This window comes from Cetorhinus maximus, chromosome 2, assembly GCF_964194155.1.
Source record: "Cetorhinus maximus chromosome 2, sCetMax3.hap1.1, whole genome shotgun sequence".
NCBI classification, from domain to species: domain Eukaryota; kingdom Metazoa; phylum Chordata; class Chondrichthyes; order Lamniformes; family Cetorhinidae; genus Cetorhinus; species Cetorhinus maximus.
Genome location: NC_135880.1, coordinates 172,007,890 through 172,034,110, shown reverse-complemented (window position 1 = coordinate 172,034,110; position 26,221 = coordinate 172,007,890). Strand labels below are relative to the sequence as shown.

Sequence of the window (26,221 nt, the reverse complement as noted above, 5' to 3'; positions counted from 1 at the left end):
GCTACTTACCTTTAAAATTATCACCAGCAAGGCAGCACTGACAAGAAGAGGGATTAAACTGCTGATGAACCAGCTGAGCCACAAGGTGCCGCTATTCAACCCCATAATTCTCATGGTCTCCTTGAGGCGTGCTTCTTTCTCGTACACTATCCCTTTAATGATCACAGCGACAGAATATATCCAGGCCAGAGTGGTGAAAAGCGGCAGTGACTGGCTCAAGATGCGAAGAAACCTAAGGTTAGATGGCAGAAAGAGGACATTTTGGGGTTTTGGTGTTTTTTTGTTTGAACTCTTCGAACATGGAGACAAGCGAGCGCACTTAAACAAAGGGTGGGATTTTCCGACCCCGCCCTTTACCGGGATCATCCGGTCCCGTTGAAAGTCAACGGACTTTTGGCTGGGCTGCCGCATCCCCCGTGGGACCGACAAGGGCTGGAAAATCCCAGCCAAAGGCTTTGAGGTGATCCGCTCGGTCAGATGAAAGCAAAGAACATTTCAAACCTGAAAACATTGTGAGGTTAATACTAGTACATCTGGGGTTGCGACGTGTTTTATTATTGCCTCCAACACAGAATGGGAATAAATGCCCCTGTATGTGTTTTAAGGATGGGGTATGGGATGTGGCGATCATATTCTTGGATTAGTAATCCAAAGGTCTAAATTAACAATCCAGTTAAGCACGAACTCAAGTCTCTCAGTGACAGTTTGAGCATTTAAATCTATCTTGGTATCTGTAAAACTGACCAGAAAGTTGCTGGATTTCCATGGAAGCTCGACTGGTTCCCTAACGTCCTTGAGGGAATGTAACCTCCCATTTTCACCTGATCTGGCTACAACGCAACTCCTGTCTCTCACCCACTGCCTCCCGAAGTGGTCCATTCAACACCACCTTCACAGGGCAATTAGGGAAGGCTAAATTATGCTGTCCTTGCCAGTGACTCCCACAGATCCAGAATAAGCTATTTTTTTCAAAAAAGTGTTAAGAGCAGGAGTGAGTGCAAGTGGCATATCAGGAAGAGCACTGCACACTTCTTACTTAAGCTCCTCGAGAGCAACAGTGACAACAGCTTGCATTTATATAGTGTCATTTACATGGCAGAGCTGACACTCCAGAGGGGAATTATGAAACAAAATTTGACACGAGCCATGTAAGAAAACATTAGGGCAGACAACCCAAAGCTTGGCCAAAGGGATAGGTTTTAACGAGTGCCTTGAAGGATGAAAAAGAGGTAAAGGGGCAAAAAAAAAATTAGAAAGGGAATCCTCGAGCTTAGAGTCTCAGTAGCTGAAGGTACAGCCTTTCACGCCAGAGAGACTGAAACTCAGGATGCTCAAGAAGCCGGAGTTGGAGGATTTCAGATATATTGGGGGATTGTGGGGCTGGAGGAGGTCACAGAGTTAAAGGGGGTTGGGGGGAAGGGGGGGTGGCGTTGAGGCGGTGTGAGTCCAGGGAAAGATTTGAAATAAGGATAAGAATTTTAAAAGCAAGGCATTGCTCAACCAGGAGCCAGCGGAGGTCAGCGAGCGCAGGATTTGGTGCGAGTTAAGATGCGGGAGCAGAGTTTCGGGTGATTTCAAGTTGAGCAGGGGAGCAGGTTGCTGACCAGCTCCTTAAGCAAGGGCAGTGTGTAGTACGCAAGGTTTGGAAGAAAGCAGCCGTCCTCCAGTGAAAGTTGAGAAGTTACTTCTTTAAACTTACAAGTCATCCACATAGCAGGGGTATGGCATTTGCTGAATATACACGCCGGTTTTCTCTTTGCTCCCTGTCACGGTGCGGATAATTGCATGCTCTATTATATCCTGGAGGTAAGAGAAACCACCCCAAATATAACGGAGGTCTTCAAATGGGTCAGCACGAGGACCAGGATCCCAGTAGCTGTAGGAAAAGAACAAAGTGAAAATAAGCATAATTCTGAGCAACAGAGGCTTTGACAAAGCTGTCATCAACACATTGCCTTCCATAAATAAAGCACTGTGGCTTTTAATGTCATGCTGCTGCCAGCGTATTACCCATCCATTATCTTGTTTGTTCTCTCCACATTGTCTATATCCATCCGAATCTTATACTTGACGTGCTCCGATGGTTTGGTACTGTTTGAGTCAGGTCCTAGGAAGACAATTCCAGCCCAGAATTTCCTTTCGTCCAGCAGTTCCATGGATTTGTTTATTAGCTTCTCCTCAGTGGACACCGCCTCCAGTTTGTCCCACTTTATACACTTGGATCGGAAACAAGTTACAATTAATATGTGGTCGTCAAACACCATCACTCAAGTTCATGCATCTCTTCAGAGAGTCACAGGGTCATTACAGCAGATAAATAAGCCATTCAGCCCATCGAGCCCATTCTGGCCCTCTGTAGGGCAATCCAGTCAGTCCCATTCCTAAGCTCCTCTCTGTAAGTTTATTTCCCACAGGTGCCCACCCAATTTCCTTTTGAAATCGCTGATAGTCTCCACTTCCACCATCCTTGTTGGTTCTTTTTATAATCTTTTATAATCACCTCAAACATTGACTGGGCCTAGTGAAAATTGGTCAGAACCCATAAGTTTGTAATAATGAAGTTTGAATGTACATTCTCAGAACTGTGCATAGAATTACATAGATCACATAACACAGGGACAGGCCTTTTGGCCCAACCTTCCCTTCCCGGTGTTTATGTTCCTCAGCAGCCTCCTCCCACCTATCATCAATCTAAACCTTTCAACATAACCTTCTATTCTTTTCTCCTTCATATGTTTATCGAGCTTCCCGGAATGCTATTCACCTCAACCAGTCCATCTGGTAACAAGTTCCACATTCCATCTGGGTGGAGAAGTTTCTCCGGAATTCACTGTTGGATTTATTAGTGATTATCCAATGCATATGGTGCCTGGTTTTGCTTTCACCCCAGAAGGATCTACCCTATCAAACCCTTTCATAATCTTAAAGACCTCTATTGGGTGATGATTCAGCCCTTCTCTTTTCTAGAGAAAAGGACTCCAGCCTGTCAGGTTTTCCTGATGGGTAAAACCTTTCAGTTCTGGTGTCATCCTTAAAGATCCTACAATGACTGGGAATCAAACCCTGGCCTTCTGTATGGTGGGAAGAAACTCTACCCTTAAGCTACCAATACCAGCCTACCAATGCAGGTTGCAAGACAAGCTTTTGATCAAATGGGGCAAATTGGGTTTGAATGACCACGCAAAAGACAAGTAAGACTGACCTCCATAGCGAGTGATATCGTGTGAATTGCCTGCTCGGTCTCATTGTAAGCCTCCCTCCAGGTGTATGTTGACCTGTTCGGATGGTGGACCTCCTCTGGATATTTAGCAAGAAAGTTGGAGAGGTCAGCAGCCGTCCAAGAGGTCCCAGCTAACTTTGAGTCAACGTACTTTGCCGTAATGTGCTTCTTTAATAGGCTCTGCAGGGAATAGAAATTGAAGGGAAATATTTGATGTCAGTACAGTATTCAACGGCGACAAGACTGGTTTGTGCTGCCTCCCAGTGGGAAGATCGGGTCTGAAGTCTATTAACATGAGAGAAAAATGCAACTGAATCTAATAACATCAGATTCAAATTTTCTTTCCATCTCCGATATTCTCCCCTCACCTCTTCCCTCCCAAAAGCACAGACTCACAGATTCATACAGCCAATTGAGTCTGCGCCAGCCCTTTGAAAGAACAATCTAATTCACCCCACTCTCTTTCTCTTCGTCTGCAGCCCTGCAAATTTTTCCTTTTCATGTTTCTATCCAATGACCTTTTGGAAGTTATGATTGAATCTGTTTCCACCACCCTTTCAGACAGTGCATTCCAGATCGTGACAGTTTACTGTATTACAAAAATTCCTCATCTCATCTTTTGCCTATTTCCATAAAAACTTTTGCTATTACTTTTAAGTGTCTATTCCATCTCATGGAGCACTGCTGAACTGTAGGAGGAATCACAACCAAGCCTGATGCCCACACAAGTGCACTTTTCAGCACACCTGAATGCAAACCAAATACTTTTTCTTTTATTCATTCATGGACATCACTGGCTAAGCCAGCATTTATTGCCCACCCCTAATTGCCTCTGTTCAGAGGGCATTTAAGAGTCAACCATATTTGCTGTGGATCTGGAGTCACATGTAGGCCAGACCAGGTAAGGACGACAGATTTCCTTCCCTAAAGGACATTAATGAACCAGCTAGGTTTTTATGACAATTGGCAATGGTCATCATCAGACTTTAAATTCCAGATTTTCATTGGGTTCAAATTTTACCATCTGATGTGGTGGATTGGAGCCCAAGTTCCACTACCTTGGGTTTCTGGAATACTAGTCTAGTGACAATACCACTATGCCACCACCTCCCCTGCTAGAACAGATACATGTGGTGGCCAATCGGAAGTGTCAACCAACTAGGAAAGAAAGCTTAAATGTTGCCCAAGTATAGGGTTAATTTTACTGATGCAAGAGCAGTCCTCATGCTTTTCATTTATTGCATGCTTCCTGCATTTTCCACCAGGGGGCAATGCAGTTCACATATGATAAAAACAAAAAACTACTGCGGATGCTGGAAATCCAAAACAAAACCAGAACAGAATTACCTGGAAAAACTCAGCAGGTCTGGCAGCATCGGCGAAGAAGAAAAGAGTTGACGTTTCAAGTCCTCACGACCCTTCAACAGAACTGAGTAAAGTTAGGAGAGGGGTGAAATATAAGCTGGTTTAAGGTGCAGCGGGGGGAGGGGGGAGAGAGAAGTTGTGGGGTGGAAGGGGGTGGGGGTGGTTGTAGGGACAAGCAAGCAGTGATAGGAGCAGATAATCAAAAGATGTCACAGACAAAGGAACAAAGAGGTGTTGAAGGTGGTGATATTATCTAAGAGAATGTGCTAATTAAGAATGGATGGCAGGACACTCAAGGTACAGCTCTAGTGGGTGTGGGGTGGAAAGACTGACAGGGCATTACAGGTATAGATTTAAAAATAATGGAAATAGGTGGGAAAAGAAAAATCTATATAAATTATTGGAAAAAACAAAAGGGAGGGGGAAGAAACGGAAAGGGGGTGGGGATGGACGAGGGAGTTCAAGATCTAAAGTTGTTGAATTCAATATTCAGTCCGGAAGGCTGTAAAGTGCCTAGTCGGAAGATGAGGTGCTGTTCCTCCAGTTTGCGTTGGGCTTCACTGGAACAATGCAGCAAGCCAAGGACAGACATGTGGGCAAGAGAGCAGTGTGGAGTGTTAAAATGGCAAGCGACAGGGAGGTTTGGGTCTTTCTTGCGGACAGACCGCAGGTGTTCTGCAAAGCGGTCGCTCAGTTTACGTTTGGTCTCTCCAATGTAGAGGAGACCGTATTGGGAGCAACGAATGCAGTAGACATTGTTCCTTTATCTGTGACATCTTTTGATTATCTGCTCCTATCACTGCTTGCTTATCCGTACAACCACCAGCCCCCAACTTCTCTCCCCCAACAACCCCCCCTCCCCCTCAACCTTAAACCAGCTTATATTTCACCCCTCTCCTAATAATACTCAGTTCTGTTGAAGGGTCATGAGGACTCAAAACGTCAACTCTTTTCTTCTCCACTGATGCTGCCAGACCTGCTGAGTTTTTCCAGGTAATTCTGTTTTTGTTTTGTTTCAGTTCACATATGGTCATTCATAGACAGCTGTAGTACAAAGTGCAGATGGATTTTGCCAAGTTCTCTGCCAATTCAGCAGTTGGTAAACAACAGTCCATGCTCTCTACAGCCAACCCATACTTAATGTACGTACTCACTTATTTACAAAGAATGAGCATATCGAGTACACAATTCAGACGAATGATCGCTGCCAGTAAGATACTCATTTTTTTTTCCATTAGGAAAGTGGATTTCACCCATGTCTTGATGTGACCAGACTCATTCTGTCTGTAATGGAATAGAGCTTAGGATTTCAAAATGGGCTATCTGTGAATCTCCGGGGACACGACCTCCAAATAAAATCAAAAGAACCAAATCCCAAATCCTTTCTCGTGAAGGGAGTCAGAGAATGTGGGAAAATTGCACTTAATTTGGTACAAAGAAACTGTTGCAGATAATTAAACTAAACCATGGGCGGGACTTTCCGTGCCCGCCAGCGTTGGGCGTGTTCGGTGGCGTGAGTGGACAATATGGCGAGAAGGCCAAAAATTAGTTTCGCGACTTCACGAAACCAGTTTGCGATCCTCCACTCCTTCTGCCGATGGAGGGCCCCATTCCCCACCATCAGGCATCGGGAACTTTATTGTAATACATCAGCATATCATTATAAGGCCAGCCCGCTGGACTCATAACCCCTGCCCCCCAATGGATCATCCACCCACGTCACAGGAAAACATGCCAACATGTTTCACAACAACATATATAAGGCGTGCACTTGACGGGCTGCACTTCGCTCGGGATTTCAAGGTTTGTTTGTCTACCTTGCTTCGGTCAGCACTCGCAGTCATCGGTGCCAGGTTTCACAGACAGCACCACATCACTTTTATGGGGGCTCACGGGCAGGTCTCTACCTACCAGATCAGCCATATGCGGGTGGCTTATCAATGGCTGCAGGGCGAGGTCTTGCTTGGGGAAGGGGAAGAAGTGGCCTCAGGCAAGGGAAGAAGCTGCAGGACGAGACCTGTACTGGGGAAGAAGAGTAGCCCAGGGTGTGTGTGGGGGGAACATGTTGATCTGTGCAAGTGGCCTCAAGATGGTGAGGGTTCAGGAGGCAGCCTGATGAGGCCAGATGGACGAGTCAGCCATATGCTGTTGTGAAACATGTCGGTGTGTTTTTTCCGCCGATATGAGCAGACAATCTAGCGGAGGGCAGGGGGGAATGAGTCCAGCGGGCTGGCCTTATAATGATGTGCTGATGTATTACAATGAGGTTCCCAGTGAGTGAGATGCCAGTGAATGTGTGATGGGCTTGAGTGTGTGAGTTTAGACTGATGAGATGGTTGCCTTACTCTGGCTGCACGGGTGAGATCATTCACCCTCTATCTTCATTGGATGCCCAGCCTCTTCAGTGCAGCATTGGCACTGATCACCGCTGCCATTGCCTACCGAGCCGGAGTGGTAATGTTGCTGCTCCTCCTGTGGCCAGAGCGGGGGTAGAGGACATCACTGCGGGGCCTCTGCAGCGTCTTGCCTTTCAGGGCCATGTCTTCTTTGCTGCAGTCCTGGGCTGGAAGCACTGAGCGCGGCTGTACTTTAAATGTGGTGCCTGGTGTGATGAAGTGGCGAGGTGATGGTGTGGCGGGTGAATGAGAGCCCACCCGCCATGGAAGAGACGCGTTTTACCCGCCCACTATGCACTTAGTGCAAATCTGGGACAATTCCACCCCATGATTGTTATCTTATAAAAGTATTATAATGCAAAATAAAAATGTATTAACGTGCATTAGGATGGCTTTCACTTTGTAAATTTTTGGGAGGAAAGGGAGAGGCATAGCGGCAGTAGGCAGGCTGGGGTGGGTGGGGGTGTGCTGTGAGGAGTATGTGCATGTTTGTGTCTTATACTCCCATATATTTGAAGCAGAAGACAACACATGACTATGGGGAGAGAGTAAGGTAATGGGGCCAGTTTTAGATTGCTCTAGCAAAGAATGTCACCAACACAATGGGCCAAATTTCTTCTGTGCTGTACACTTCGAAATTCTATGCTGTTACGAATGCAAAACTTTATAAGATGTTACGTTTTAAACGGTCTCTTTTAATTTCAGATGAAATAGAGTGCTCTGAAAAGGACACTAGTGATCATACTAAACTCTGTCCAGAGACAGGCCCATGTGATCTACGACCGAAACCTAAAGAAAGTCAAGTGACAGCTTTCGCGCCTTGACACAAAAGGGCAGCTGGTTTGCTAGACACATAGAAACAGAGACACAGAGAGGAAAAAGCAGAAGAAAATACCTTTTATATATATATATGTGTGTGTGTGTGTGTGTGTGTGTTAGCCACCAAGCAGTATGCTGGTGAGAACTGGTTCTCTGTTCAAAGAGGGACTTGTGGAGACTAAAGGAACAAGGAGTCGCCAGAACAGGCCTTGCTGCTGGAAGTTGGTTTTGGATACTCAGAAGACTGAGTAAAACAACTTTCATCATACACTGAAAGACTTGTCCAGGCATGGCAGGGAGAAGGGAGCCTTCTGAAAAACTGAGAGGAGTGGAACTTAATCTTCAAGGCCACACATCTACTAGGAACATGATGTAGATTTAAAAAACATGTCATAAAGTATTTTTGTTGTGTTAGTAAGTTAATGGGGAAGCACTGCTTCTTTGGTTTGGTGTATTAGTTGCCTGTCAAGTAATTTTTAGTCCATGTTGATTTTAGTGAGTTACTTATAGTAAAAGTCTTATGGCATATCTCATCCTGTGATTCTTTCCTTTGGTTGCTGGGAAATTCATCTCTCTTTTTAAAGGTTATTGGTCTCTATGGGGTTCGTAACAATGTAAATCCATTGACCCTCCCCCCACACCTCTCTCCCTCTCCCCATGAGTATCTACACGTGAAACACTAACTGTTCTCTCCATGGATACTGAATGACCTGCTTCAAGTATTTTTGTTCACACTTTAAGCATACTTGTTGGTGAAGACATGAAATATAAAGACTTTCCTTCCCCCTCAAAGTTCCACTAGATAAGTAGGCTAATGATTAAACAATAATAAATCTACTGACAAGTGGGACACCAAGATCACAGTCTGACTTCCTGCATGCTCACCCACATCTCTCAGTTCTGCGTCAGTCAAGAAGGCTATAATTTTGCAACTAAAGACACGTGTACAGATTGCAAAAGGAAATCATGTACTGAATGTCCTGTTTCTGAAAACAGTGTGTTGCACCTTACTTCCTGGGTGCCTATTGCTGAATGAGTGCTACCTGATCCAACTGTCAACCATGAGGTAATAAAACAAAAGTTCCAACATGTTTACTGATTGCAGCAATATTGTCACTAACAAATGCTGTGTGAAGCGCATGTGTACTTTTGTACTACTGACTGCAGCGACTGGGCATTAACTCATTGGTTCATTTTATATTTCTATGAATTAATATTTATAGCAGAACATTGATTCATTGATAAACTACGTAACAGAAGCCTCACAGACCTATCACAGCTCGCACTGTATGATAGTTAACCTTGTTGCATTACGTATTTTTCTTAGCTTTTTTTTGAAGCTGTTTATAAGTATTTCCCTTCCAGCTTCATTATCAATAATTAAGTTTTCTGTGAACAATGCAATATTGCAAATCATGGAATCATAAAGTATTCTTCACTGGAAGGGAATGGGTGACTGCTGAGTGAGGTCAGGATTGGACCCTGTTCTGACACCTACAATCAAATAACCATTCGCAGAAGAGGGAACTGGAGACCCCAAAATGGAGGGGAAGAAAACTGTCAATCACAAAATGGTCATTTTAAAAAATATTCTTTCACAGGGTTTGGATGTCACTGGATAGGCCAGCATTTATTGCCCATCCCTAATTGCCCTTGAGAAGGTGGTGGTGGGCCGCCTTCTTGGACCGCTACAGCCCATGTGGTGTAGGTACACCCACAGTGCTGTTAGGGAGGGAGTTCCAGGATTTTGACCCAGCCAAGTCAAGGAACTGCGATGTATTTCCAAGTCAGGATGGTGTGTGGCTTGGAGGGGAACTTGCAGATGGTGGTGATCCCATGCATCTGCTGCCCTTGTCCTTCCAGGTGGTAAAGTTCATCGGTTTGGAAGGTGCTGTCGAAGAAACCTTGGTGAGTTGTTGCAATGCATCTTGTAGATGGTACACACTGCTGCCACTGTGCATTAGTGGTGGAGGGAATCAATGTTGAAGGTGGTGGATGGGATGCCAATCAAGTGAGAGCTGCTTTGTCTTGGATGGTGTCAAGCTTGTTGAACGCTGTTGAAGCTGCACTCATCCAGGCATTCTGTTTACATGGCATCAGTAAATTACAGAGACAAGTGATTTGACTAATAGGCATGCTTTGTTTGTGGCACACACTGGTCATGTTAGTTCTTTCCAGAATCAACCAACAATGTGAGATATCATGACAACACAGAGAGACTAAGATTTTACCCAGGCACCAATATATACTTACTCGAATCAGATCCATTGCCTGGCTTTTTTCCATAAATTCCTGGATCTTTGGTCCAATCTCTCCCCACATCTCTCCAGCCTCTCTGAAGATACTTAGCTCTTGAAATGTCTTGTTAACCTGAAATGAATGAAGCCAACCTTGAGATACAAGAGATACAAGTAAAGCAGGCATACTGCTTGTAAGGCGGGTGGACTGATTTTTGTTGAAATCATTTGAAAACAAATGATTTCCTGAAAAAAAAGACCTAAACATCGAGTAAAATAAAAAGCTGATTTACAGATTAGTTTCTAATCTAATAAAAGTGGAAGACTTAGTTTCTAATCTAATAAAAGTGGAAGACTAAAAAATTTGCTTTTTTCATGACATTTGAATGTCTCGAAGCACTCAGCCAATGGTGTGCTTATTGAAATATTGTCACTTTTGTAATGTAGGAAACATGGCAGACGAATCGCTCACAGTAAACTCCCACAAATAACAATGTGTTAATGGCTAGTTAATCTGCTTTTCGTGATGTTGATTGAGGGATAAATATTGGCCAGGGCACTGGGAAGAAATCCCCTGCTCTTCTTCAAAACAATGCCGTGGGATCTTCTACATTCACCTGAGCAGGAAGATGGGGCCTTACTGTCTCATCTGAAAGACAGCACTGCCAACCGGTGCAGCTCTCCCTTAGTACTACACTGGAGAGTCAGCATAGATTTTCGTGCTCAAGTCCTGGAGGGACACTTTAATCCAGAACCTGTAACTCAAGGATAGTGTGCTTCCCCCTGAGCTATGGCTGACACTTTAATAACATTAAGAAAGCATTGCTAAATGCTTATTGCACGAGAAAACTATTCACACTCACAAGTGAACTGGAAACATATAAATAAAATCTAAAGCTCCTTTTCTATATGCATTATTCTTTGTCTCATGGTTACAGTTGACACTGGTAAACAGTGCCAGAGATTTGAACACAAACTGCAAGACTTGAAATGAAAAGTCTACTAGCTGAGAGGGGAACAAGATACATATAAACATATGACATATGAAGTAGATGGGTATGGTCACGTAGTGGTTGTGGTCCTAAAGTAACAACATAGATGATGAGTTCATGCTCCAACCATTGGCAGGTTGCAAACGTGAAGCCAGTAAATATAACCATTTCTGGGCTTTCAACCCAGTGAACAGAACTAGCCTTGCAGCCCCTCAAGCCTGCCCTGCTTTCAATTCGAGCTTGGCTGATCTGCATCTGAACTCCATCTACCTATTAAGCAGGGCATCTGGCACCCCCAATTGAGATTCCAGCACTTATGGCTGACTCTTAATGTCCTCAGCATAATTAGGGATGTTGGCTGAATCTCAGCTAAGAAACCAAGGAGAATAATTCCTTTGAAAAGCATAAAATAGCGGGGGAGGGGGTCAGTAACACTGTTGAGGGCAAAATAGGCCGTGTCAAATTGAAAGCTGATGCTCCTTTTCATCCAAGCTGGGTGGGGCAGGGGGGGGGCAATAATTCTGAGTCACTGCGTGACCAGTCAATCATAGTTACCTGGTACAGCTGAGTTTGTATTTTATCAGGGAGCTCAGAAGCCAGGCTGCGCCCTATGGATGAAAGGATGTATAGTACAAAGGAAAAAAATGAGAGAGGTAGGGGATGGAGAAGGTGTAGATTGGGAAAAGGGGAGATATGTTCCTGGTTATCTTGGCCTGCCAAAAAGGAAAGCTTACCTCTTTGACGATTCTCCGAGTCACAGGGGTATCAGGAGTGTACAGAACTTTACCGACCAGCAATGGTTTCATTGCCCTCCAGATCATCTTAGAAATGGGATTGGATTCCAAATTCCTCATTAGATCATTGCAGTATGGCGCTTGAAAGGAAAGCAAGTATTTTACATTGAAAGATCCTCATACTAGTTAACCATAGTATCTTTACAATGCAGAAGGAGGCCTCAGCCCATCAAGTTTCCACTGGCTCTCTGAAAGAGCATTCCACCTACTCCCACTCTCCTGCCTTATCCCATAACCTTGGACATTCTTCCTTTTCAGGTAGCAATCCAATTCCCTTTTGAATACCTCAATCGAACCTGCCTCCACCACCCTTTCAGGGAGTGTGTTCCAGACTCCATCACACTTATTTTTCAGTTGTTCATGGGATGTGGGCATCACTGGCCAGGCCAGCATTTATTACCCATCCACCAATTGCCCCCTAGTTCAGGGGCATTTTAAGAGTCAACCACATTGCTGTGGGTCTGGAGTCATATGTAGGCCAGACCAGAACTGCAGATTTCCTTCCCTAAAGGGAATTAGTGAACCAGATGGGTTTTTACAACAATCAACAATGCTTTCATGGTTATCATTAGATTTTTAATTCCAGATTTTTTTATTGAATTCAAATTCCACCGCCAGCTGTGGCAGGATTTGAACCCTGTTCCCCAAAGTATTACCTTGTGTCTCTAGATTATTAGTCCAGTAACAATGCCATTATGCCAACACCTCCCCCAGAATCACATTCACTCTTTTTGCAAATTATTTTGAATCTGTGCCTTCTAATTCCTGATGTTCTCTTGAGTGGGAAGAGTTTCTCACTATTTACCCTGTTCATACCCCTCATGGTCTTGAACACCTCTATCAAATCTTCTCTCAGCCTTCTTTTCTCCAAATTAAGTGATTGCTTTTTTTTCTGAAGGCATGTGAGTGAAATAGAAAGAATTTTTTTTTAAAAGACTTGCATTTGCCTCGTGTCTTTCATGACCTCAAGATGTCCCAAAATGCTTTACAGCCAATGAAGTACTTTTGTAATTCAGGAAATGTAGCAGCCAATTTGCACACAGAAAGCTCCACAAACTGCAATGCTTTAGTAACCAAATCATCTGCTTATAATTGATGTTGGCTGGGGGACAACATTGTTCAGTTCGCTGGGGAGAACTTCCTTTTTTTTGAAATAATGTCCTGGGATGTTTAATGTCCACCTGAGAGAGCAAGATGGGGCTTCAGTTTATTGTCACATCGAAAGACAGCACCTCAGCCAACAGAGTCAATTTTCAGTGGTTGCGTCTATGTGAACTAATCTATGTAGAACCTTTACTGCATAAATGGCTCCTGACTGCTCTGCATGGATGCAAAGTGTCGCCCATATTCCCACATGGAAATTTCTGCTTTGCTTGCTCTGTGAAATGGGGTAATCTTTAAAAGAGGTCAGGCAGCATATTGACATATGCACTGGGCCTCCAGGACAGTCATTTTTTAACATCTAATTAAAATAACGAATAAATTTACAGATGTTGTGCCAACGCATCATTGGAGTATGATAAAACATGGCAGTCATGTTAGGATACTACCTTAAGTACAACAGATAACCCAAATGGCGATATCTCGATGCTGCATCAATATAGATTCCATCGTTACTTTGCTTCCCTGGGGCTGAGGGTTGGCAGGAAAAGGATGACAGAATCTGTCTTTAGATTTGTATTTTGGCAAAGTGCCCCTGAGTCACAAACTACATTACTTGAATAATGCTATATAAAGGGACATGCTGTCAAAGCTACTCATTGTGCACTCATCAGGACAGATGCAAGAATGCCAAATTTCAAAGGGAGCAACAATTTTTACTGCATGAGAGGAAAGGGTGCTGAATGGTTGGCAAGTCTGCTCTGATTGGTCGAGGTGTTGCCATGGAGAATGCACCAGGAAACTATTGTCCCCATGCTTCTGTGTAAAAATTGTTGCTCCCTTTGAAATTTCACATTCTTGCGTATGTCCTGATGAATGCAAGACTAAAGGTTTTGATAGCATGTCTCTTTATTCAGCAATATTCAAGTTCCATACTACCAACCAAATTATATTGTTGTCTTCTCACAAGCTGCATAAAATTCTCTTCGGCTTTATCAGTGCGACGTGTTAGAGGAGAAATGGAAGCAAATAGGTAACACCCACCACCTCCATGCTGAACTGTGACTGTTCACAGCACAAATATGCTACAAGGGCAAGTGTGCACAGCTAAATAAAAAAGAAATCCGTTCCAATTCTTTATAACTAGTGTTGCCAATTCTGCTTGGAGACATTCCTACGGGTCTCATTGCATGACCTCCTATCTTCAGTCGCTCTGTCCGGTCATTTTTTCCCCCATCTTTTCAGAAATAATAAACAAAAGTGTTCAAAACAAATAAAAAAATAAGCACACTATTTATATTAAAAAAAATGTCCATGTGGCTTCTCTCCTGGGTTAAAGCATTGTCCAGGAGGTTTTAATTCCTGGAGACTACAAGGGAATTCTGGAGAGTTGGCAACCCTACATAACCCGCCTGACATTCCCCCTGCATCCAAATTCAGTTTGTTGCATCAGTCATTATTCAAGGGAGTACAAGGTTTTAATTTTCATGGTGACAACCAACTACAGACACGTACTTGTTGAATTATCATAGTGTGTAGTCTCCTCGTCTGTGCTATTTTTACCCAAAAGGTACTTGTAGTTGCTGTCCTCGTACCAATTCAGGGATTTGATTTTTAAGCCCCCGCCTTCTGGGTGGCCGCACACAATCCTCGACACAGCCTGGTACAGCTCCTGTGGTGATCCAGTCACGTTGTCGTTGGACAGCAGCATCACCTCTCTTCTCATGTCACTCCAACTCTTCACTTCCGTCAGCTGCACAAAGAGGGAGCCGGGAATAAGAAAACAATGTGCGTCACTACCCGAGCGCCTATCTGGTACCATCCTCACCCTCCGGACTGGAGAGCAGAAATGGCCTCGCTTTTCTGTAGGCAAGAGTATTTTAAATCACCGAGAATCTGACCAAGTGAAAAATGCTCAATACAGCCTTCGGGAATGAAAATCCGTGAAAAATAAAAAAGAAAGACTTGCATTTTTATAGGGTTTTTCATGACCACCAGATGTCTCAAAGCACTTTACAAGCAATTAAATACTTAATCAAGTGCAATCACTGTGGTAACGCAGCAAACGTGGCAACCTTTCGGGCGACTGCGCGGCCAGGCTTAGTGGAAACACTGCTCGTGATACTAACACAGCTATTCTGAGTGCGCACGTCTGACACACGTTTCACTTTTAAATTACTTTAATTACCCTGTAATTTAAATATACCCTGACAGTCATTGGTTGCCTGGCTGCGTACAAATGCATCTGCGATGGAGTTACAGAACCTACTCTAATGGTCCTTTTATGAATGGGAGATTTGTTGGAATGCTAGATCAATTTTGACACAAAAAGTTCAAGTTTCAAAGGATTCTGATGATATGATGTGCTGATGATTTCCAACAAGTTTCCCCTCTGCCACTGGTTTCTCATATTGGGTTGCTTGCTTCTATCACATTAACATTTCTCCCTTAATACAGCAAGACTTGGAGCTAATAATTGAAAATTCCACAACATGGGATGGACATGAGATATTTAATTATGAAAACACAAGAACATAAGAAATAGGAACAGGAGTAGACCATTCGGCCCCTCAAGCCTGCTCTGCCATTCAATAAGATCTTGGCTGATCTTATTGCATTTCGATTTCCACATTCCCATCTAACCCCGATAACCTTTGATTCCCTTGCCTAACAAGAATCTATCTACCTCTGCCTTAAAAATATTCAATGGCTCCACCTCCACCACCTTCTGAGGCAGAGAATTCCAAAGTTGCACAACCCTCTGAGAGAAAAGATTTCTCCTCATCTCTGTCCTAAAAGGGCGACTCCTAATTTTAAAACAGTTCTGGACTCATCCACAAGAGGAAACATCCTTTCCACATCCACCTTGTCAAGGCCATTCAGGATCTTGTATACTTCAATCAAATTACCCCTCCCTCTTCTGAACTGCAGTGGAAACAAACCCAGTCTGTCCAGCCTTTCCTCATAAGACAGTCCACTCATTCCAGGTATCAATCTAGGAAACCTCATTTGAACCTCATCCAATGCATTTACATCCTTTCTTAAATAAGGAGACCAAAACTGCACATAGTATTCGAGGTGCGGTCTCACCAATGCCCTGTATGACTGAAGCATAACATCCTTACTTTTATGTTCAATCCCTCTCGTAATGAAGGATAAAACAGAGGCAGAGTATCTCCCACTGTAACACTCTGGCCCCAATATTTATGGGGAGGCAGAGAAGGTGTGGGTGAGGTCCAAAATGGCTGAAGAACAAGGCAAGATTCGGGTATGAGGGAGGTCCTGTCTCAGGATCATTTTGCACATTCACCTTCCAATCTTGCCTGGATCTTCGGTCATGTTGGACCTCACCCGCACACTCCCTGCTTCCCCATAAATATTGAGGCTAGAGTGTTACACTCTGCCTCTGCTTTCATAATGAAATATCTCATTACCAATCCTTTGTTGTAGAATTGTTCAGTTATTAACTCCAAGTCTTGCTGTATTAAGGGAGAAACGTTAATGCAATAGAAGCAAGCAACCCAACATTAGTAGCCAGTGGCAGAGGGAAAACTTGTTGGATATCGTTACCATTTTGTACGCTCGTCTCACACTTGGGAACCAGCAACCTGGCCAGTGGGCGGGAGGGAACACTAGCAACAGGTGGCTGACAATGGGAGCTGCCCAGAGTGGACTATCTCATGGGGCACTCCAATCTCTTATTCACTGTGGATGGCTTTGTTGTCTCATTCACCCAGAGGGCAGGATTTTTAGGTCACCATGCGGGCGCGATCAGCAGGCCCAGGAGTGGCTGGGGAACGGACCGCCGCCCACAATCTGCCCCCCACCGCGATTTCACACTGGCTGGCCAATTAACGGCCAGGCAGCGTGAAGCACGCACTGAAAGGCTCAGTGCTGCCGGGGTGGGGCGAGCGCTGAAGTCAGCAAGGGCGCGAGCGAGCGCTCACTGGAAGCTCCCTGAAGGCAGAGAGCTGCCTCAAGGAGCTGAAGACCTGAACAGCCTAAAATAAAGGTCACAGAAACTGGAAAAAAGTGTCCAAGCTTCATAATCAGTCACCTGAAAATGTAGACAATGAAAATGCTGTCCACAGAAAATTATTTTAATTTTAATTTACCACAGAAACCCCATCCTGCCCGTGGATGAGGTTTACTGAAAAATGGAAAGGCTGCCTGGCCGATTCACCAGCCCACCAACCATAATGTTGCGGGCAACGAAAAATCTCTGTTAACTGCACCGTTAATGGGCTTAATTTTCCTCTTAAGTTGTCGGCAGGCGTGTTTCTGAGTTAGCGCGTGCCTGCTGACCGAAATATCGCGCGAGTGCACGATGACGTCGGGACACTCACCCAATGCCATCATGCACTATTTTATGCTCGAGCAGGTTGGGCGCATGCCCGCCCACTCAGCGAAAAATTCTGCCCTCTAGAGTGTTGTTCGTTCATAGTTGAGGTAATGAGCTGTGAACTTATAGAATAAACCGCCAGTAAGAAACCAATGGGTGAATGGTGAAAAGTCTTTCCTCAAGTAGCTAAATTGTCTTCTCCTTATCTTCAACTAGCCCATGTTACAGGCAACAAAATAAAGGAAACAATGACTGATCCTGAAATCGGAATCCTCTGAAACTTGAGCATTTTATATCGATCAAGCCATCCCACTTTAGGAAAGGTGTGAAGGCATTAGAGAGGGTGCAGAAAAGATTCACGAGAATGATTCCAGGGATGAGGAACTTCATTTACGTAGACAGATGAGGGAAGTTGGACTGCATTTCTTGAGGAGAAGGTTGACAGGCGATTTGATAGAGGTATTCAAAATCATGAGGGGTCTGGACAGAGTAAATAGGGAGAAAATGTTCCCATTGGTGGAAGGTTTGAGAACCAGAGGGCACAGATTTAAGGTAACTGTCAAAAGAAGCAATGGCGACATGAGGAGAAACTTTATCACGTAGCGAGTGGTTAAGACCTGGAAGTCGCTGCCTTAAAGTGTGGTGGAGGCAGGTTCAATCGAGGCATTCAAGAAAGAATTGGGTTATTATCTGAAAAGGAAGAATGTGCAGGGTTACAGGGAGAAGGCAGGGGAATGATACTAGGTACTCATTCAGATAGCCAGCACTGACACAATGGGCTGAATGGCCTCCGTCTAAACTATAATGATTGAGATTACGTAATTCAGTAAATCCTGCTTACATAGAAGGTACTCTTACTTCATTGCAGGTGCATGTATACACAGCCAAGCAACCAGCTGACTCTCAGGATATATTAAAAACAGGGAACTGCTACTTGTTGATTGTATTAAAATGCTTCAAGACCAGCTAACTACAGTTCAACAAAAGGAAAATACACCGCATGCTGGAGGTCTGAAAATGCTGGAAAACACTCAGCAGGCCAGGCAGCAAGTGTGGAAAGAGTCGCAGAGTTAATGTTTCAGATGAATGACCTTTCATCAGTTCTGATGAAAGGTCACCAAGCTGAAACCTTAACTCTGCTTCCAATCTCCACAGATGCTGGCTAGCCTGCTGAGTGTTTTCCAGCAGTTGATCAACTGTTTTGATCAACAGCAGTTCATGTCTGCTTGTGAAGACAAGAACTGTAGTTATCTGGTCTAGCTGGCTGCAGTCCAAACTAAATGCGAGTTCCTCGGAGCAGTGTATTGGAATGACTTGGCCACATCAGCAAGTTCACTATCACATGATTCCAATTATATTTGACAGACAAAGGCAAGCTTAAGTGTTGTAACCAGGAAAAGTGCTGAAACTTGATACTGAAGCCTGCTCACGTGAGCCTATTTCTGTACGGCGAGACTTAAGCAAAGCATACATATATATATATATATATATATATATATATAAAACATATATCACAATTCTGCTGCAGCTGGTGAGAAATTACTCTGCAAGCAGCTTACTATGTATGTTCTTAATGGGTTACACTGACTTGAACCAGAAAAAAGGATGTTGGACCACACTGTGAAACATAAAACCACAACTAACCTCGGGTGGCCCATGAGGCTTTCACGAAGAGCGGGGTTACTACAGTTCATTTGACAAAAGACTCCTACGCAATTCATTTGTACATTTAGAAACGTTGCGTCCAAGGGAAGGGAGCTCCTTGAATAACGGCCACTATTCATATCAGAGAGGATCGCACAAAGAGGAGCTGCAGATGTGACCGAATGTAACGTCCTGTATCATATCAGATTTAGCGGACAGTGTGTCAAAGCACATGCAAAGGGGTAAACAAAACACTAGAAAGTAAATAGACTCCAGACACACAACAATGTGGTTGACTCTCAACTCCCCTCTGAAAAGGCCTAGCAAGCCACTCCGTTCAAGGGTAATTAGGGATGGGCAACAAATGCCAGCCTTGCCAGCAATGCCTGCATCCCGTGAAAAAATAAATTTTAGAAAATAGAAGGCTAAGGAGTGACAATTTAAAATGTCTTCAAGATTGTGAAAGGCTTTGATGGGTAGATAAAGTGAAGCTGTTTCCACTTGAGGGGGAAGGTGAACACTAGGTGCCATAAATACAAGTTGCTCACTTAATAAATCAAATAGGGAATTTAGGAGAAACTTCTTAACTCAGAGAGTGGTCAGAATGTGGAACTTGGCAAACCGGACGAGGTGACTAGCATAGAGGCATTTAAAGGATAGCCAGATAAACATATGACGGAGAAAGGAAGGAAATGCTAATAGGATTAGACAAAGAGTTGGGAAGAGGCTCATGTGAGCACAAACACTGTCATGGACCAGCTAGACCGAATGGCCCGGTTCTGTGTTTTACACTTGATGAGATTCTATATGATAAAAGCTTGTGTGGCAAACCCAAGCTTGCAAGGCAAGTTGCAAGTTAACACCCACCATATTACAGCTTTTAGCCCCGTTTGTACATGTTAATCAGAGTTTCTCTTTTGCACAGCCAATCGTTATTTTCAGCACAGACTTACAAACAAGCTCCATGGAAGCTGATCTCGCAGGTGCCAATGGCCCATTAAACTTTTGTGCTTGTGAAAATTCATTTTAAAGATAAAATTGAAGAGGGTCTTTAGATTGACTGAACTAATTGATCTCAACAAGAGTAGGGTAGGTTTGACCCTGGTCTGTGCTCAGTTAACTAATCACGGTGCCCTAGGTAAGACTAAAGCGGGAGGGATCAGGAACGAGGGAAATCAGCCAAGGTACCTTCTCTCAATTCATAAACCACTGATTTCTTTTGGATGTCGTGTACATGTGGATATAGGTGTAGGGTGGTGACTGCAGTGACCCTTACAGTTAAATCATCTTCGAACATCATTAAGGTTCCCAAATTAATATTGGCCGCCTGGTGAGATGCCGAGGCAAACCAATATCAGAAGAACTGTATTCCAACTGAAGTTTACATAGTATTTATATAGCACCTTTCACCACCTCAGGATGTCCCAGAGCACCTTACAGCCAATGAAATGCTTTAAAAGTGTAGTCACTGTTGGAATGTGGCAGCCAATTTGCACACAGCCAGCTCCCCCAAACAGCAACTTGATAATAACCAGATCGTCTACTTTAATGGTGTTGAGCGAGGGGAGGCAATAATTGATTGTTTCAGGAGAGGAGGGAAGGCGAGGCAACTGGTGAACAAAAAGCTAGTAGAGAAATACATGTGATGAATGAAAGCAGACAACTTTCCAACAAAATGGAGTGGTTAGAGTATGGGTTCGTGACCACATGGAGTGCTTGAGGCAAATGACGAAGGGACAAATAACAAGGTTGCAATTAAAGGGAAGATAGCTAAGTGCATGAGGGAGAAAAGAATCAAAGGATATGTCGATAGGGTGAAATTAAATAAGAAGGAAGGAAGTTTGTGAGGAGCATAAGCACCAGCATCGTCAGTTGGGTGGAATGGCTTGTTTCTGTGCTGTAAAGTTCAACCTGTAATACAATCTGTTTTAGAGAAGTCTCTTTTTCAAAGTGCAGTAGAACTCACATGAAGCATTGTGTTCCAGCACTTGCAGAAGACAGCAACAGTACTAGAAAAAATTTCAGAAAAGGCCAAACACTAACTACATTACATTATTTTCACTCCTGAGCCTTTGCTGTTATAAGCTAAACTGGTAGGAATGATGTGCTTGCAAGCAAGCAGTTGCACTTAGTTGACACATAGGTTTATTTGATGAAAACTACTACTCTATGCAGTAAATGATTGTTGTGGAGCTGGTTTGCGCTATGTCTATACAGTTTCTAATGGGCATGTGAGTCCACAGTACAGAGCTGTTATAGATGAAATAGATTCAAAACTGCATTTCTAAAGCACTTTCGATGATCTCAGGAAGTGCCTTACAGCTAATGAAATATTTTTGAAGTCTAGTCACATTGTAACATGTAGGACATGTGACAACCAATTTATGCACAGCAAGCTCCCACAAACAGCAATGTGATAATGCCCAGATAATCAGTTCTAGTGATGTTGATTGAGGAGTTAATATTGGCCAGGACACCAGAGGTGACTCCCCTGCCCTTCTGCAAAATAGGGATCTTTTACATCCACCTGAGGGAGCAGACTTGGTTTAACATCTCACCCAAAAGAAGACGACCCTGACGATACTGCACTTCCTCAAGTAGTGCTGTAGCTTGCCAGGATTTTGGTGCTCTTGTTGCTGAAGTGGACCTAAACCCACAGCCTTCTGACTCAGAGCAAGAGAGCTACCAGCTAAACCACGACTGAGACCCACAAGCCTCTTCTTTTCACTCCTGAGCCTTTGCTGTTATAAGCTAAACTGGTAGGAATGATGTGCTTGCAAGCAAGCAGTTGCACTTAGTTGACACATAGGTTTATTTGATGAAAACTACTACTCTATGCAGTAAACGATTGTTGTGGAGCTGGTTTGCGCTATGTCTATACAGTTTCTAATGGGCATGTGAGTCCGCAGTACAGAGCTGTTATTATTGGATACTGAATTGGAAATTTTACTGAGAGAGACTCAGTATTATGGGGAATGGGAACGTATCAAGCAGTGGGACATACTCTTCTGAGATTGAGTCAGAGTACATTGTCAAGGGGCAGTATGGCAAGGTGCTTTAGTCTGCATCTGTCAGTGACTGCACCTCTGGAGTGCTTGATGCTAATCCTTCGAATTAAATCTGGAAAATGTTCAACCCTTAAGTAGTTAATGCTAGCGCAGTCATTGCTAAAGAAGTTCACACAAAAAGCAGAAGAGGCATCAAAATCCTTAAAATTATTAAAGTCTATTGATTAGCCACGCCACACACTGACACTTTTGAAAATGACATAGGATTCCAGGCAGGCCCATTTGCAAACCAAAGCTTTTGAGTAAAACGTGGGCCATTGGAAATGAGCTTAAATCCTCCTGGGCACCATGTAACATCACTTCCCAGCTATTAAAAGGTCATCGTACCTCTTTAGCAAGAATCATGAGATTTTGCAGCACAGCATCCATCGATTCAGTTACTTCTAATGCTGCACTAGGATTAGTGGTCAATCCTTTCTGTAAAACATGGACAGAGAATTAAGTAACAAAGTAAATGCACTCACCCAGACACAGACACACACCCAGGCACATCTACAAACACACACAACTACAAACATACACACATCCAAGCAAACCCACATATGCACAAACACACACACAAATTTGCACACACATACAAACACACATTCCAACACATCCAGAAACCCACAAACACACACACCAAGGGGAGAATTATCGCCCCCCGTCGGAGGGGTTGTGCGGGGGTAAGTGGCGGGGGGGGGGGGTGGCGTGTGCACGGACCCAATCGGGTCCACGCCATCATTTTATGTGGGTGGGCCAATTAAGGCCTGCACAGCATGACGTGTGCCTGGAAGTGCTGAGTGCTCCCTGAGTGGGCAGGGGGTGGGGGTTCCTTGAGGAACGGAGCTGCCTCAGGGAGATTAGTTGAAGTTCCCAAAATTTTAATAAGGAAAAGAAAACATTTTAAGACATGTCCCCTTATGTGACAGTGTCACATGAGCTGGGACATGTCAATGAACATTAATGAAAAAATTTATTTAATTTATAAACCCTTCTTGAAACCTCGTCCCGCCCGTGAATGAGGTTTCATGAAAAATGCGAAGGTCGCCTGGGCTCTTTGCCTTCCTGCCAACCATAAGGTTGGACGGGCAGCTCAGTTTGTTAGTTTAATTGATATTTAAATGGCCTTAATAGGCCTTTGGCAATTCGGCGGGTGCGCAGCCGAGTTCACTGCGCACCCGCCAAACTGAAAATCTGTATGACGCATGGTGGCGTCGTGACGCCTGCCCGACGTAGCCCTGCGTCATTTTACGCCATGGCGAGCGGGCCCCGCCCCCGCTCACTGAGCCAAAGATTCAGGCCCAGGTGATTTTTAACCTAAGGATTCAGTGCGATACTGCTTTTACACCCCAGCCAGTTTTACTCTCCACTGAAGCCAGCAGACAGTAATATCAGGCTCATGTAAAAATACATTACACCTAATCCCATGGATTTCCTGCCCAGTGACTTTGCTTAAATTTGCCTTGCTTCAAGCTGACCAGTTTCGCAGCAGGAATAGGCTGACACTCAAAATGAGCTTCTGTTGTGAAAAGGACCCAAAACTAACGATTTATTACTTTCTTTTTAAAAAAGAACAATTCTGTTCACAACTTTTGAACATGGTACCAGAGGTAACTGCATGATAATCCATAGGAAACAAGATAGAACAGGTAGTGGTCAAGGTCAACGGCAAAACCAGAAAATGCTGGAAAAACTCAGCAGGCCTAGTAGCATCCGTGGAGGGAAAAACAGAGTTAACGTTTCATGTCCGTCTGGCCCTTCTTCAGAGCCTTTGTTTCAGATTTCCAGCATCTGCAGTATTTTGCTTTCATCTTAGTGGTCAAGGTCTGCTGGACTATCACTTACCAGACAGAACATATTATTTCGGCATTTGATTAGTAAGTGCGTTGATGGTTGTGGCTAGGGACAATATTCATGACTTCAAGTGTATTTCTTGTAAATCATTTTTTTTTAAAAATTCATTCTTGAGATCTGGGCGATGTTGGTAAGGAAGTAATTATTAAGAAAAACAAAAGCACAAAAAGCTTGAAAACACTCACCAGGTCAAACAGAACTGGATGAAAGGTCATTGACCTGAAAGTTTAACTCTATTTTTCTCTCTCCACAGATGTTGCCTGAGAAGTGTTTTCAGCACTTCTCTGTTTTTATTTCAGATTTCCAGCATCTGCACTGGTTTGCTTTTGAGGAAGTATTTATTGCCCATTCCAAGCAGCCCTGGGGCATTAAGCGACAAACACCGGGGTTAATCACCGCTTTTATCACTAGGTAGAAAAATGGCGGTATTGGCTCGAGAACCATTTTACACTACTTTCTCTTCCATGGTTGTGTGTTCTATACTGCCGTTAGGACAACTGTATCGAAGCATGTTCAACATATCCAAAACACGGCTGATGGATGAAGGAATGGGCTGTATATAAAATATGCAAACTGGGGGTTCATCCTCCTGAATCAGCACATTAGATTAGCTGGAGGGACAGATTTTGGGCAGAAAGAATTACCTTGGCCTTTGAAGTAATGCCATGGGCAGAAGAGACCTTGATTTAAAATCTCATCCACACTCTCTCTCAGCACAGCACTGGAGTATCAGCCCCTATTTTGCACTCAGGCTCTTAGAGTGGGACTCAAACCCACCACCATTGCACTCACAAGCAAGAGTGCTACCATCTGAGCCATAGCTGACACGTATGGGTTGTATTCATTAAAAAAACATACCTACCTGGGGTAAGCGGCAGTTGTCCCACTACTGATCCTCCAATTTTAAGAGGTAGCCTTGCAACTTCTAACGCTCAGTATGTTTGGGCAGTCTGACTGACTCATGAAGCTTTACATACCATTTAGATCTTCTCAGCTCTTTCAAGCAGGGTCTCCTCATCCCTGATGGGTTGGCCCCGCCCAAGAAATAAGTGCAAATAGGGTGGAGCTTCAGTGCTGCAGAATTCCACACCCCGTCTTTCCATTCCCAGCAACACTGGGAAACTGGTGGACACAGGACATTAGGCAGAGGAAACACAGCTTTAAGGTGCCAGTGGCAACAAGGTCACTCTGATTAGCCTACAACTAGAGTATTATGCCCAGCTCTGGTCACCACATTTTAGGGGGGGATGTGAGGACCTTTGGGAGGGTGCAGAAGGGGTTTACCAGAATAGTCTCAAGGATGAAGGATTTTGTTACAAGATTGGAGAAACTGAGGCTGTTCTCCTTGAAGCGAAGAAGATAGAGTGGGGATTTGATAGAGGTGTACAATAATATGACAGATTTAGGTAAGGTAGACTAATAGGAAAAGCTATTCTCATTAAACAATGGTACAAAGACTAGGGCAAACAGATTTAAAGTTTTGGGCGAAAGATGCAGGGGTGATGTGAGGAAGAGCTTTTTTACGCAACAGGAGGTAATGATCTGGAACTCTCGACCTACAAGGGTGGTGGAAGCAGAGACGATCAATGATTGCAAAAGGGAATTGGATGGGAACTTGAGGGAAACAAACTTGTAGGGTTACAGGGACCAGAATGTGGTTACGTGACTGACTGGATGGCTCCAGAGCGGAGTGTCATGGACTCGATGAGCCGAATGGTCTCCTTCAGTGCTGTAATGACTAGGGAATCCCAAGCTCAGTTGCTTCAGCCAATAATGTCCGACGTGTTTTGCCATACACTGTGACGAATGGGTTTAATGACTTAACTTACTTGCGTTAACTTTACAATATCCAGGTTGGAAAAGAACGCTCGTTCGACTCTTTTCAGTTCTGCCTCAGACAGAGTGCAAATGAGCGATTGAGCGTTAGTGGCTGTGGAGCGATCTCCAATGATAACAAAGTCCTCCAGTTTCGGGCCATTGCAAAGGTCCTTCAGCTGTAATCCTTGCCCCTCTGTAATGACCTGAAATGAATGACGTATTATTTACTGTTTGCTGCGCTGGAGGTGCATAGAAATTTTTAGTGACCTTGTGCTTAATGTCTTTACAGTGGAATTGTGATAAGTGCTTTGTGTAACAAAGTAAGTTAAGCCAAAGTCAATTACGATTAAAAGGATGGAAAGTAGGCTTAACAATAAGGAAACTAAAATTGTATTATTAGGGACAAGAATGGGCACTCCAGCCCTCGAACCTGCACCACATTTTAATCAGATCATAGCTAATTTTTCCCTCAATTCCATTAACCTGCCTTTGCTCCATATCCCTTAATATCCTAACATAACAAAAAAAAGTAAACTAAAGCCGTAATGACTAAATGAACAGCCAAATAAAAATTGCTTTCAAGTCAAAA

General features: G+C 43.8%; 1 protein-coding gene across 1 annotated transcript in view; it reads right to left on the bottom strand.

Moving 5' to 3' along the window:
- The window catches only part of LOC144699678 (phospholipid-transporting ATPase ABCA1-like), a 159,556-nt gene that overhangs the window by 69,312 nt on the left and 64,023 nt on the right, over positions 1 to 26,221 (bottom strand). The window contains exons 7-15 of the mRNA XM_078570819.1: positions 25,644 to 25,835; positions 22,306 to 22,395; positions 14,440 to 14,677; positions 11,764 to 11,903; positions 10,054 to 10,170; positions 3,203 to 3,400; positions 2,011 to 2,216; positions 1,700 to 1,876; positions 10 to 232 (exon numbers count right to left, since the gene is read on the bottom strand). Of these exons, the coding sequence (XP_078426945.1) occupies positions 10 to 232; positions 1,700 to 1,876; positions 2,011 to 2,216; positions 3,203 to 3,400; positions 10,054 to 10,170; positions 11,764 to 11,903; positions 14,440 to 14,677; positions 22,306 to 22,395; positions 25,644 to 25,835 (1,581 nt within the window). The remainder of the gene's footprint in view (positions 1 to 9; positions 233 to 1,699; positions 1,877 to 2,010; positions 2,217 to 3,202; positions 3,401 to 10,053; positions 10,171 to 11,763; positions 11,904 to 14,439; positions 14,678 to 22,305; positions 22,396 to 25,643; positions 25,836 to 26,221) is intronic.